The sequence below is a fragment of the Phoca vitulina genome, unplaced genomic scaffold, assembly GCF_004348235.1.
Source record: "Phoca vitulina isolate PV1807 unplaced genomic scaffold, GSC_HSeal_1.0 scaffold30, whole genome shotgun sequence".
In the NCBI taxonomy this organism is placed as follows: Eukaryota; Metazoa; Chordata; class Mammalia; order Carnivora; family Phocidae; genus Phoca; species Phoca vitulina.
Window position 1 is genome coordinate 23,793,190 of NW_022589733.1, and position 14,458 is coordinate 23,807,647.

The window sequence follows — 14,458 nt, forward strand, 5'->3', positions numbered from 1 at the left end:
ACACACACTCTCTCTCTCTCTCTCTCTCTCTCTCTCTCTCTCTCTGAGGGAAGGATCTTGCTACAGGCTGTCGGGAAGGAGGAGGTTTCTCCTGTTCTACTTTGCTGCTGGAGACGGAATGTTGGAGCAGGTGGCTCCGCTACTGCAGGCAGCCAATGTGAGGGAAACCAGCCTTGCAATGAAGCTGGTGCCACAAACAGCAGAAACAATAGGGAAAGACCCTTGATCCTTGAGGGCATTACTGATGCAACGATTGTATCACATTCTTACAGCTGAACTTCCAGTGACACGTGGTCAAAATATTTTATCGGTTAGGAAAAGTGAAGCACGAAGCTGTCCATGGCAAATTTTAGCACAAGGCTCCAAGTCTTAACAATCACAGTAGTGGCTAAAATCTTCCAATTTGCCCTCACCCTTCACCCAACTTTCTAGAGCCTGCCCCTGTGTTTCTGGGCCCCAGAGGCCATGCTACGAGGCGTTACCATCTCTAGCTCCTCCACCCGCAGCTGCTTGCGGCACTTCAGGGACACCCTGTGCTCCTTGGCCTCCTGGAGAGTGTCATTGCGCACGGTCGTGCTCAGGCAGATCACCACGTCCACCCTGCCAAGGAAAGGAGAAGGCTGAGACTGGCTGGAGCCACACGAGGGCAGAGAGCCCAGAGCGAGGCTGGGGCAGGGGCTGGATCACCACCCCAGAGTGCATGACCCCCTTTACCATGCTTCTGAATGCCCTTTCTAGAAGTCCCACTGTGTTTACAGAGTGCTGAAAGCAGTAATCTGACTGTGTATATTACAAACGTCGGAAGGCGGACTACATTCCTGACTGGCAGGGAGGCCAGAGAGGGGACATGTATGCAAGGACAGTTCAATGCTTGTTTTGTTACAAACATGTGACCAGGGGGGAATGCTGCTCTTAACTCTGGACTGTGTTTTTGATGAAAAGTAAAATTCATTTCTGAAAGGTACAGAAACCTAAGCAAAATGGGAACTTGGTTTATACGAGGGAAATGTGTTCTAGAAATGTGCCTTTGCAGGGGCGCCTTGGTGGCTCAGTAGTTAAGCGTCTGCCTTTGGCTCAGGTCATGGTCCCAGGGTCCTGAGATCGAGCCCCGCCATCGGACCCCCTGCTCAGCAGGAAGCCTGCTTCTCCCTCTCCCACTCCCTCTGCTTGGTTCCCTCTCTCGCTGTGTCTCTCTCTGTCAAATAAATAAATAAAATTGATTTTATTTATTTATTTATTTGACAGAGAGAGGCAGAGCACAAGCAGGGGGAGCGGCAGGCAGAGGGAGAGGGAGAAGCAGGCTCCCTGCTCAGCAGGGAGCCCGATGCGGGGCTTGATCCCAGGACACTGGGGTCACGACCTGAGCCAAAGGCAGATGCTTAACCAACTGAGCCACCCAGACGCCCCTAAATAAATAAAATCTTTAAAAAAAAAGAAAAAAGAAATGTACCTTTGCAAAAGAGTGAGATCGAAGAATTGGGGCAGCCATGCTGTGAAAGCTCATCACTTTCCTCATTGAGACCTAATTCTTAAATCAATCAAGTTTTTGTTTGTTCACTAGACCTCTTAACTCAGTACAAGCCCCTGCTGCTCTCCGGAAGAGCTGACATCATGGAATGATGTCGGGAGGAAGTGAGTTAACCTCTCATTCACACTGCAACTTGCTCCTCTAAGTGTGCAATCTGAATCTGCTTCCTCAGTCAGACAGCCTGGACCTGGGAACATTAAGATCGGCCCTTTAGCTTCCAGGCCTCTCCATGTCAGAAGCACCTGTGCCCCGTGGCTCCAGGCAACTATAAAGATGATCTGGCCACACAATCCAAGTACTTGGCCACACCACCAGCGGAGTGTGCCGGCCTCCAAGGCTAATCCTACCAGAACACAGGATATTTGTCCAGACTTTAGGGAAGCAGATCGAATCAAGTAAAAGTTACATACTTCTTTTTTATGTTGGGGCAAAGTTTCAACACATCCTCCTTGCAGGCCATTTTAAACTTGTAAGAGAAACGAAAATCCTTCATCTGCACCTGAGAAAGACGATGAGAAAGAAAATCAGCAGCTCTCTAGCAAGTTCCACATCAGCAGTGCGCACAGAGACTGCAGAAGCCCACCTTCCAGGCCCTGTGCAACTCACCTTCCGTCTCAGGCCTCAGGACCTGCCCACCTCCCCAATCCTCCCTCTGCTATGGCCCCTCTGGCTTCCCTACCATTCCAATCACGCTGCTCCCTCTGCCAAAAGGGCTCTTCTCCCAGATCTCCCATGGTCTGCTCCGTCACCTCCTAGGCACTTCTATTCAAAGACCTCCTTCTGAAGCCCCCTTTCTCCTTCACCCTCCAGCCCGTAGGTGGCTTTATTTTTCTTCATAGGCCCACCTGAGACTGTATTTATGTGTAAACGTGTTTTTGTGTCTTTCTCTTACTAGAACATAGAATTGACAAGGGCAGGGTTTGTCTGCCCAAGGAGCCCACTGTCTCCAGTGCCCTCAGAGGCCCTCAATATCATTTGGTAAAGGCAAACGATAGGCCAAAGGCCCCAAGAAGAGGTCAATTTTACACAGATGACTGATTTCATCCTCCTGGGAAGGACGTGCTTGCTTTACCAGAATCACTTCCTTTAGATCTGTGCCAACTTTGAAGAGTACAGTTTAACCTTATTTGGATGTCAGACCTGGTATGGTAGTATGATTTAAAAGAGAATAAGGCTTAGGGTCTAGTGTACTGATAGACATTTGGACTGCTGCACTGAACAGAGACACAAAACAGCAGATCCCACTGATACTAGCTGTGTAAGCAAAAGCTAACATACCTTACAAAAGCCAGCAATGTGACTCATCTCTATTCCCACTGAGCTGCCCATTCCCTAAGGGTACAGACTCCATCTTACTTAGCACTGCAGTCCCAGAGCCTACCATTGTTCCTGGCCATAGTGGATAAAGACCACATTTTTTGAGAACTGCAGAAGGGCATATTTGGAACAAATGATTTCTCACAGAACAGGTGCTCTGATGCTCTGGAAGAGAAAGGAATTCAGAACCACCCAAGCAGCCGAGACAGGGTTTGCCTGGCGTTACTGACCAGCTGGAAGTGGGTGACTCCAATGGCACACTTCTCATTCATATCCTTCTGGTGTTTGTTCTGAATGAGACACTCCATCAGGTCCCCGGAGTCGATCTGGTTATCTGCCACATCCTGGGGAAGGCAGTGCACGCTTACACTTCATTTCTAATAATTAATGAACAAATCTTGCACCCCAGTTCATAAAAAATGAAAAGTAGACTGATTCTAGAGCCTTCCCCAACATGATACATCATAAATTATATCAAAATCAGTCTGAGAAATTATAAGGGATAAACATTCAGTGGACTAGAAGTTGCAGAGCAAGTTGCCCCACACAAAGCTCCAACAAGAACATATACTGTGCAGGGCTTTTGCTCCTTTCCCCCCATGACGCCAGCAGCTGGCTTTCAGGATCACACCCAACACTGCCTCCTGATGGTCAGACCCTTATGGTTCCTGCATGGTTTCACCCCCACAATTTAGCTAGTTCAATAACTGAATCAAGTAACAGAGTAACAGAATTCATTCAGTTGACAAGGAGAAGCTATTATCACTGCTAACAAACCCTGGCTGAGGTACTGGAAGCAGCTCAGCCGTGCTCAGAAGGGCCTGCCCCACCCCTATGAAGGGCATCTCTACAACTGCTGCTAAGTACATACCAGGGCATCCACCAAGCATAATCAGGTAAGGTTTCCCAGGATGGTGGCACCCCCTCTTAATCTGTTTACATTTTCAACTTTAACTTGTCAATCTATCGCTTAGGAGTCATGTATGCTGCAGAGGTTAAGTGCAATACACTTGAGGGTCAAAGTCCTAGTGAATTTGGTTCTGTTCCTCATCCGTTTCTCCAGACATTACTTACATGGCAAAAGTTCTGAATTATGGGCTCACAGGCTCTCATCAGCAAGGCTTCTATTTGAATGTCCTGTAGAAGATTAAACATATTAATAATTCTGCTTCAGAAAGAGCTAGTTGTGGCAAGAGTGGCAGTTTGTGTTTCTGAATCAGTAGCAACTGATGGGCAAATAATTCTAGATGTAGTCTTTAGGTTAGATAGCCCGGCACAGACAGAATTGCTCCTCCATTACATTCTGAAAGGCAAGTTTATCTAGAGGCAGATACCCCTTGAGCCTGAGCAAAAAAGAGAAGGCAGAATTAAGAACAGTGCAGAGAAAAAACATTTAACAGTAATACTAGAGTTCAGCCTTTGGAGTTTTTCCAAATGGCTAAGCAGTTCAAAATGAAAATATGGGTAAATGACATCTGTCTTTAGTTTATAAGCTCATAAAACAGATGACAAACCACTGCCTCTGGGGAATATACACAAATGTCTTTAAGCAGACAGTAACCTCTGTGCAGCACTAGCTGCTGAAATAACATCTCCTTTAAAAAGTGACACAGCCCAGAATGTCCTCATAAGCTCACAAGGACAATGAGAATGGGAGAAGGCAGATGACAGAAGATGAAAGAAGCAATAAACTTCTGAAAAATAGAAAGAAAGAAAAAAAAAAGACTAGTTGGGAAATGTAATTTTACATAATGCCAATTTTGACAATTCAAATGGTTCCTAAAAGGCTTAAGATAAAAAAAAAAAGAGCAATCCCCCATTTCCCTAATTTCTGCCCCCAAAGGACAATTTTAACATTTTTAGCTGCTCCCTCCCCAGTAATGCTCTCTGTATTTCTAAATAATATGTCTATGCTTATGAGACTTTCTAATTTCTTTTTTAATATTTCCGTGGGTTTCTGGATGAAACAGGGATAAACACACGTATTCGGTCTTCCACGTTTAAGTGGAAGTCCCAGGCTTTTATTTTATTATTGATGACACAAACATTACCAGATAACCTAATAGAAAGAGCTAAGATAAGAGAACAGGAACAGGAATACTTGGACTAGTCTTGCATGCGATTAAGAGATCTGAAGCACAGCTGCTATTTTTTCTTAAAGGGGAGGAAAAAGATTGGTCTAATCACTGTGATAATTCTAATTTATGAAGAAAACCAAAGGGCTAAGTATATAGAATATTTCTCTGGAGAGATAAGGAAAGGGGTTCAGGAAGCAACATAATATACTTCTTTGTAAAGTCAACGGAGGGAATGGGCACTCTCGGGGGCCAAGAAAGGGCAGGACTGAGAAAGGAGGATGGGCCGCTGACAGGATGCGCGCGGTCTGTGAGCCGCAAGCCGCTTACCTCAGATTCTAACTCGGTGAGATTGCCGACTATATCTCTGCACTCTACAGCCAGGTCGTCAAGGTGGTCCTGGAGGCACTCAAGCTCCTGCAAATAAGAAAGCAATCCCTTGGCATTTTTCAATTATATAAATGAACAAGGGAAGCCGAGAGAACAGTGTCTACCTCCTTTTCAGTGGTCCTCCTTTTCTTTTTAAAACTATTTCACTGAACAGAACACTAAAGCTTTATTTGAGTCCCCAAACCGGGATTGTTGAGAAGATAAGTACTTGATGTAACAGGGTGGTTAAGAGGGTCAAGGGGGTACAACAGCCATACAAATCCTCCAGAAGGCCAAATCGGTAAGTCCAACAAGAATCAATGTTCAGATGTCCTCAGCACCTAAAAATTTTATCAGGCCTTTATTCTATGCCATCAACAACCTGTCATACCATTTTTTTAAATCTGTGTTTTGATATATTTGCTCCCATTTTAAATCTGCATGTCGATAATAATCAGTGAACAACAAATTCACAGTAGAAAGACATGGAATATTTTAAGACTCTTCATGAGCAAAGTAGGTCCGGACCAAGGTCCAAAACCCAGCATAGAGCTGAGAGCTCCTGCAAGTCAAACCTGGGATTCTAACCCTGGCCCACACAGAAGGATTCTGAGGTAAACTGCAAAGCAAGTGAACACACTAGGGTTTGGACATCTAAAAGCTATCTTGTCTGGGCTTTGGAACCTGACCTGGAGTGACCCTGTAGCAGCAATCCATTACTATTCCTTTTAGAAACTTAGAGGCTTTAAGTAGAACAGAAGCTCACTTTCCCAAAGCATATCAACAGCTATTTCTCGGCAAAGGACTCTATTAAAGGATCAAGTTTAACTTAGTATTCTGCAAGAATCTCTGTTTTAGAATTAGAATAGCAACAGACAAGCAGGGTTGTAGGAGTTATACAATGGCCAGAAGGGGGGGGGAACCCCTGAAGGAAAATGCATAAAACCTTTGGAGTAAGAGAAATGGCTAAGGGAAAAATCCCATTCACAGAATCCTTTCCTAAGTGGAGCTTCACAGTGATGGGCTGCAATACAGTGCAGCCTTCTCAATGTTACTTTGAAGGGGTGTGAAAGGAAACCGTTTTCTGGGATTCCATATGACCATATCCTTTGTTTCATTAGACAAAGGCAGCAGAAAGCTCAACTGCAGGCATTTTCTCACAATAAACTTGACAGAACTGCAGCAGGCCCAGGAAACAGACTACTGAAAATGGTATTGGCAGGGCTAACAGATCTGAGTAGTAAGCCATGCTGCTTCTTAAAAATGCCCAAATCCTGCTCGTGGTGAGTTGTTGGTAGTTTAATCCCAGAGGGTGTTTTGTAGTAGTAAGAGCGGAACTTGGAAACGTGAGTTCACACCTTGTTCTAGTATTACTGGAGCTTTAAACAAGTAGTTATTCCTCGATGCTTGGTTTCCCTGCCTTAAGACAGAAGACAAGCTCCCTCCTAACTCAATTCGCTAGAATGCACTAATATAGCTTTTCTATGTTTTAAACCAGGCACAAAGTCTTTAGAAACCATTCATAGAATGCATGTAAGTCTTGGGGGCTCCTTCTTCTCTACACTTTCCTGTATGGAGAGGTTCTAAGACAATGGACTGGATGTCTAGCTAGGATTAGACCTGATTATTAGGTAAGGAAGTCAATACACTTCACTCCCATGGGCCTCAATTTCGTCAATTACTAAACGGAAAAAATAATTCCCATTCCTACATATCTTGTAGGACTACTGTAGGGCATGCACACTATTCACGCATGCTAGTAGTTATATACGTTTATGTTGATACCTTGCCTTCTCTCAAAAGGACTTTAATGTACCTTATTAAGGTGAGAAAAGAAAAAAAAAGGCAATATAAAATAAATTTAAAACAAGTTAAAAAATAGGAAAAGAAAATATGGTAAAGAAAGTGGGACGGGGCTAGCAGTACGCTTGGTGCACAAATGCCTACCACACGATCTTACACACCTGCTACAGGAAGGCCATACCTTTGGATCTAGTTTTTTAAGAGGCAACACAAAGAGGGAAAATAATCATTTGCAAAATATAGTAACCATAATATATAAACAAACCAAATGCTTTGGAAAAGTATAATTATTCCTGACATAGAGACCAAATAGAAAATTTTCCTTAGGATTTCTTATGAAGAAGACATTGAATAATGTAACAAAAATAGAGATGCATTTTATGGTGTTTGTACTCTATGTAAAATGTTCATCATGAATATTATTATTATTATTACTACTACTACTACTATAAGGGGAACAGGTATAGCTATGTCAGCTACCTGTCCAGTCTCTGTTTTTTCACTGCACCACTTTCCCAAATCAATCAGGCACTTATCCTGGAGGGCGGGATCTAGCTTAACATCCATGGCACGTTGGTGTAGGATTCTTTGAACTTCAGCTCGGCACTCCCGAGACAGCTACATAAGAGAGAATAAGCAAAATACTTTAAAAGTACCAGAACCAAGACAAAAAGACACTACATAAAGGAAATCTGTTGTCAGGAAACTAATAATGTTACAGTTATTTGTACAAACTTTATACCCCCAATCTCGTCCAAAGTGAGGATTAAATCTTCTAGGAGGCTTCTACAAACCCATACCTCTAGGAAGGAGATCGTACATTCAACATTTTCTAATATACTGAATGAAACAACATCCTTTTCTCAGAGTATGTGGATAAAAAGTGAACTGGATTTATATTTTTTGTTTAGCATAACTAATCTGCTACTACTCCATGAATGTAGAGTAGAATACCAGCTCCTGTTCAGGAGAGAACGTGCACTTGTGTCAGGAACACTGAATTCAAATTTACCTAAACTCTGAACAAGCCCAAAAGCCATCTGTATCCTGGTTAAGAGTTTCTAATGGATCTTTAAAGCTAAATGAAGTTAGGGCAGCAATATTTAGTTGTCTATTTGTCATTTAGATTTTAGTAATTTAAAGAAAACCTGGAAATGTCCCCTAACATTCTGTTGAAATACTTTGTTGAAAACGTAAAATCAGATGGAAAGCTGGTGAAGCAACTCTATGGACACTCACTGAATGAAGTTCCCAGAAGTACAGCAACCCTTCCCCGCCAGATATACTGATAAAGTTTCCTACGATGGCAGAAATCAGAACAATACACAGCAAACTAATTCAAAAACAAATGGTTGACAAGAAGAAATGAAGTCAATATTGAGTGCATACCCTCCTGCCCTGTTCCTCAGTGCGGTAGGCGTGTCTATACAAGCAAGAGAACACAGCTCCAGGAGGCATAAGTTCACTGGTTTCATTCCAACCATGGGTGTGGCAAAGACGAGATGCATCTCCCTGGCACTTGCGGTATAAGACAGGGTCCAGCCTATAAGGTTAAGAGTTAAAAGATATTCCTGAACTTTGTTCTTCAGGAACACACAGTGGTCAATCGGTAGAAGTCTGGTGACCTTGGTGTAGAAGCTTTAAGTTCCACTTCAGGGAGGCCATGGTGGCTACGTAAGATGCACAACATGACAGCAGACTGAGCACTAACATGCCCTGGCTGAAATGAGACAATGAGGCCTGTAGCTATCACCAGGCAGCTCACAACTCTTCACTCAATACTGTTTCTCTAAGAGTGAATGAAATTCAATTCTGTTATACGAGATTCAATAAGATCAGGAAATGGCAAGATAAACAGAATCTCCCACTTGACTTGCCTTCTAGTCAAACTGTTCTTCTTCTTTTGCCCATGCCAGGTAAGGCAGTCATATTTTTAGTTTGCTTGAATATGCTTATTAACTTAAAAAAACTTGACATTTAACTTTGAACTCTGGAGACAATGGATTAAAGCAATGAGCCTGCTGCTTCTCCAGATCAGACCAATGGATGCTTAATTCTATCCACATCATAATGTCAACTTTGGGGGAGAGCTACTGAATGGAAGGAGAAAGGCTAACACTTAATGAGTAGCTTTTAAGCCTGTGAAGCATTTTTTGATCATGGGTGAAGGAGTTACAGAAGAGGAAATAAGATGATTTTGATTACAGCAATAAACTCAATAAACCCTGTTATTTTGGTTTAGATGGCCTGAGAAAGTACAGAGAAATTCCCACACAGTTTTCTTTAGTCCTTTCCAGAGCTAATTTGAGGGAACAGAAATAAAAATACATTGAATCTGGGGTGCCTGGGAGGCTCAGTCGGTTGAGTGTCCGACTCTTGGTTTAGGCTCAGGTCATGATCTCAGGGTCATGAGATCGAGCCCCACAGTGGGCTCTGCACTCAGTGTGGAATCTGCCTGAGATTTTCTCCCTCTCCCTCTGCCGCTCCCCCTGCTTGTGTGCTCTCTCTCTCTCAAAATAAAAATAAATAAAATCTTAAAAAAAAATACACTGAATCTTCTGAATCATCCCTTTCTAGTAAAGTATGTGAGTAATATATTCAATCACCAGAAAACTCCAGTGGTTAGGAAGCAGCTGAGCTTCCATGGGAGCAGGAGGAACAGCCAGCTTCCCAAGTGGCCGGGTACCGGCTGCTCTGCGGGTGGAAGGCAAACTAAAACATGGAAAGAGGAGGGCAGTGAAGCCAATAAGTTATAGTGATTCTGACTATAACACAGATCCTTCTCCTATTTCATCCCCACCCCCACCCGTTTTTGGCTAACAGTATGAGAAGAGAATTAGAGAATCAAGTTGTCATTTATTGATAAGAGCCTCTTAAGATAGAAAATTCAATAACTTTGAATAGTTAAAGAAATAAAAACAAATTCCCATATCCAGTGCAAATCAGTAAAAATAAAAACACACTATTATCTCTTAGAGACCTATCTGAAGATGCTTCTGCTGCCCCACAGGTGTCCAAGTTCTTTGAGGATGGATGTCTGTGGTATCAGAAACATGTGACTCTCACTTCCAAAGCTGTAGTGAATGGGGACACATGGGGCAGACCTGCAAGGGCTGCCTCGGCTTTTAGATACAATTCTGAAAGCAAGAAAGGTTCTTCAGGGGATTGGAGCATGTCAGCCATCCCAGAACTTAAGAAAAACATGTTCTTACTGATTATTTCAAACCATAGAGGAGATCCTGACTAAACAGGAGAACAGGCTGAGGCTTACACTTGACTCTGGCTTCAAAATACTCACTTCCAATCTCGAGAGATGAAATACTGCAGTTCTAATAGACGGTGCTCACAATCTTCCACCATTTTCTCTGTGTATAAGTGTTCCATCAAGCATGAGAGGATCCTGGGCATAAAACAGGGATGAAATTCTAACAACGGGTTTGGAACTCTCACATCAGTAGTATTTCCTTGGTCTGTAGAAAAAGCCCTTGAGCTATTTTTGAGGGCAGTCGGGGATTTAATTCTCTGAGAATAATTCAAATTAACAGTCCGGTAGTGACTATGCCTTCTTTCAACTTCAGGGCCACACGGCACTTGGGACTTGGCTTGCCTAAGATCTGTGTGCAGTTGCTTTATTTTTAACTGTTTATTAGAAAAATTTTCCAACACATACAAAAGTACAGAATCCTAATAGCCACCTTCCCTTCCCATAGCTTTATCAACCTATGGCCAAGTTTGTTTTAATTCTACACCCCCCCTTGTTGATATTTTGAAGCAAATCCCAGATACCATATCATTTTCTTCATAAATTCTTGAGCATGTTTCTCTACGAAGACATAATACCATAATCCACCAAAAGAAATTAATTTTAAAAATCCTTAATGTCATGTGATATCCTATTAGTTTTCAAATTTTTTTTGCAATTATCTTATGCCTTTTTATATGTTCGTTCAAACCAGGACCCAGAAAAGGTCCACACACTGCATTTGATTGATAGTATCTTCTAATGATTTTCAGCTGTAGCAGTTCTCCCCTTCCCTCCCTCACCCCTGACCCCTCATGCTTGATGCAGTTATTTTTATATTGGTAAATATTCTTAATCAGTCTTCACTGTGTTTGTCTATCTTCTCCAACTGCACAAAAAGCTTTAAAGAAGAATACCTTTTTTTAACCCCCTGCCACAGCATGAACAGCAGGAGTATATGCATAGCAGCATGATGACAAACATCAACTGCATTCATTTTATTGTTGGGTACTGCCGGCTGCGGGCTATAAAGATTTCTGCAGAATGGGAAACCTGTTCTTTACTTGCAACCTGGTTTTAAGAGCTGTTTGTGCATCATATGGAATAAAACTACTGCATGAGATTCAAATACTTTATTATAGCATTTTATAGCTTTCCTAAATCTTGGGTGCAACTTCAGAGTTCATTTTGTCCATGATTACATCCTCCAACCACAACATTTGTTTTTTATTTCAACATAATTAATGAATTTTTAATAATGATCAAGTAGCCAATGTGGCTAATGAGTCAATACACAAATAGGATGAAAGTATAGAGACAAAGTATGTGTCACTTTATCCTGAGTGTTTCTCTCTCTTGTTTTTTATTTGACCATTAAATGGAATTAATCAGTGACCTAATGTACAGGCCCATACATGCTTAGTCACAGTCATCACAAAGCTGGGTCTAGGTATCTACATCATGGATGAGGCAGAGCCGAGGTCTCAATTCCAATATTAGTTTTAACAAAAGTTGCTATGTTCTGTTTATCACAATTTTAGTTAAGATGTTAAAACCATCCAAAAGTCATTTCAAGGAATGTTCCCGATGCTACATTGCCAAATAAAATACAATATGAATCAATACCCCAAATAAGATAACCTACATTGGGTCTCCCGATCTTATGTGTTTGCAGGCTGTCTGTATTACAGATTCACAAGCTTCATTCAGAGCTCTATCAATGCGGTAATCTGCACCAGGGTCAGTCTCCTGAATCAGTGTTTGCAGCTGGATTTAAAAAAAATTAAGAAAGGAGAAAGTCACTTACACATCAGGGAAGAGCAATGTCATCTCTTCAAATAATTACTCAGTCTGGTACATACAGTGGACTTCTAACAAGGTACTACAATTGTCACTGGCCAAGCCCAAGAGCTCCTGCCAAATACTTTCCAAATGGTTTCTCTGTCTTGAGTGCAAGTTCTTCTGTTTTAGCCATGGTGGGGGATTGCTTGCCTACCTGTCTGGACCATCCCTGGACATTTGCAAAGCAAAAGGTCTTTACAATATAAAGGCTGCCTTTTCCTTCATGTCTGCCTGATTGTTAATCAGATTGCTAAATCTGACACGGCCAAGTCAGAATTGAGTGGAGAAGGGTAAATAGAAGACATTTCCAGTTAGAAACCTATTTGGGGGGCACCTGGGTGGCTCAGTCGTTAAGCGTCTACCTTCGGCTCAGGTCATGATCCCGGGGTCCTGGGATCGAGCCCCCGCATCAGGCTCCCTGCTCAGCGGGAAGCCTGCTTCTCCCTCTCCCACTCCCCCTGCTTGTGTTCCCTCTCTCGCTGTGTCTCTGTCAGATAAATAAATAAAATATTAAAAAAAAAAAAGAAAGAAACCTATTTGGGTCATTAAGAATCTAGAATTTGAATTTTGATGCCAATACATTGGCATTAAAACAAGCATGCTCCAAGTTATTAAAAACAGAAGAGAGATTTCATTTAACTTGAAAGAAATATCAATTACAAAAACCAAGAATACAATACTTATAACTCCCATTTTTCCTCAATTATCTTTTATACAACCAAGAGGTAAACCACAGCTTGCTCGTTATATATATCCACAAAAATACTTGTGATCATGCAGTTGAAAATGAGGGTATTTTCTTTAACATTTATTTCTGCTTGGTCCATCCTCTGTCCATGGAACAAAGTCAAAGCATGAGAAGACGTGCCTCTTTTCTCCTGTCTTTGAGGAGAAAGCAGCTGGGGCACAGAAGAAAAAGCTCTAAATTAAGGATCAGAAGACCTGAGTTCTATTAATAGTTCTGGCTCTGCCAGATATTAGCTCTGAGAACATGGGCATGATTAACCTCTAGCTGCAGTTTCTTGAACTGAACAGGATTACAAGAAAGAGTAATATACAGGAGAAGGTTGTATAAATAGCAAAGCATTCTATGTATTAAAAGATCATTATTAGTACAGATGGATAGCAGATGGTGTTTTGGGGTCGGAATCTTAAATAACAGAAAGCAAATTTGGAAACTATAATCTTTCTGGTTTGGGTTCCCTTTTTTCCAAGTTAAAGAACTGGAGCCCTTGTTGTGTCACAGATTTAGCCTCTGGAGGAGAGCCTTCTCTGATCCTCATACACGTGACCTACAATCCCACAGGGGCTCATATGAAAGCAATGACCCCATCACACATTGATCAGAGAACACACATCAAAAGGAAATGAAGAAAGAAAATCCCAATTCTGTCTATCCGAAAATCAACAATCAAGATGAGAGAAACAGAAAAGATTTCCAATATTCTGGGATGGAAGTTATTTATACCAATTCTTGATGGCAATTTGGAGAAGCTACAAAATGCTGTGGTTAGTTGATAGATCACTACCAGTTTTAGTAATGACGCTTGCTGATAAAGACCAAAATATTTACACCTTCTTCTGAGGGAAGTTGTAAGTATCATGGGAATCTGGAACTCTCTGCAAGAAATGTATTTGTTAAATATCTACAAGTGACAGGCAAACTTTGAGAATTCACAATGAATGCACGAGACTGCAGCTCCTAAAAGGAGACAATGAATGCCCTACAGACTCCTGTGGGCTAACAGCTCAAGGGATCATTGCCACTCTGGAATCCAGGGACAGCAGTGTAGGAAATAAACACTAAGAACATGAATTTCCACATGATTGTATATTCATTCCAGCCCCTGACTGCTCAGGAAAAACCTGGGGAAATGCTTCTGACAAACAATCAGTCTAGAGAATACACTGCACAGTCATCTTTGGCCAGAGAGAGACTGGGCCCAGAGGCGCTCAGTCATAACTGAAAAGAATTTAATAAATTCATGATTGTGGTACAACTGGAAAAGTATGTACTCATTAAGATAAAAATTATCCACATGTTTCACAGTTTACTATTTGTTAAGAGATCACGGAGTCAAAGCATCACCAAGCAGAGAATGGGGAAAATCAGAGGCCAACCACAGAAAGGCATGGAAGCTTACTCTATCAGGGAAGCGAACTTTGAAAAAGAAAGAAAGAAACCTACTCAAAATAAATTATTTCAAAACATTCTTCCACTTGATTGAGGATGGATAATCTAGTGGAAGAAGACTAAGGAAAATATTCTCCCTTTGGATCATT

At 41.9% G+C, this 14,458-nt stretch overlaps 1 protein-coding gene across 1 annotated transcript in view; it reads right to left on the reverse strand.

The window, feature by feature from the left end:
- The window catches only part of GLG1 (golgi glycoprotein 1), a 148,962-nt gene that overhangs the window by 12,077 nt on the left and 122,427 nt on the right, over window positions 1-14,458 (reverse strand). Inside the window, exons 9-17 of the mRNA XM_032424500.1 lie at window positions 11,979-12,100; window positions 10,391-10,492; window positions 8,482-8,635; window positions 7,573-7,710; window positions 5,251-5,337; window positions 3,920-3,982; window positions 3,076-3,189; window positions 1,939-2,027; window positions 483-600 (exon numbers count right to left, since the gene is read on the reverse strand). Of these exons, the coding sequence (XP_032280391.1) occupies window positions 483-600; window positions 1,939-2,027; window positions 3,076-3,189; window positions 3,920-3,982; window positions 5,251-5,337; window positions 7,573-7,710; window positions 8,482-8,635; window positions 10,391-10,492; window positions 11,979-12,100 (987 nt within the window). The remainder of the gene's footprint in view (window positions 1-482; window positions 601-1,938; window positions 2,028-3,075; window positions 3,190-3,919; window positions 3,983-5,250; window positions 5,338-7,572; window positions 7,711-8,481; window positions 8,636-10,390; window positions 10,493-11,978; window positions 12,101-14,458) is intronic.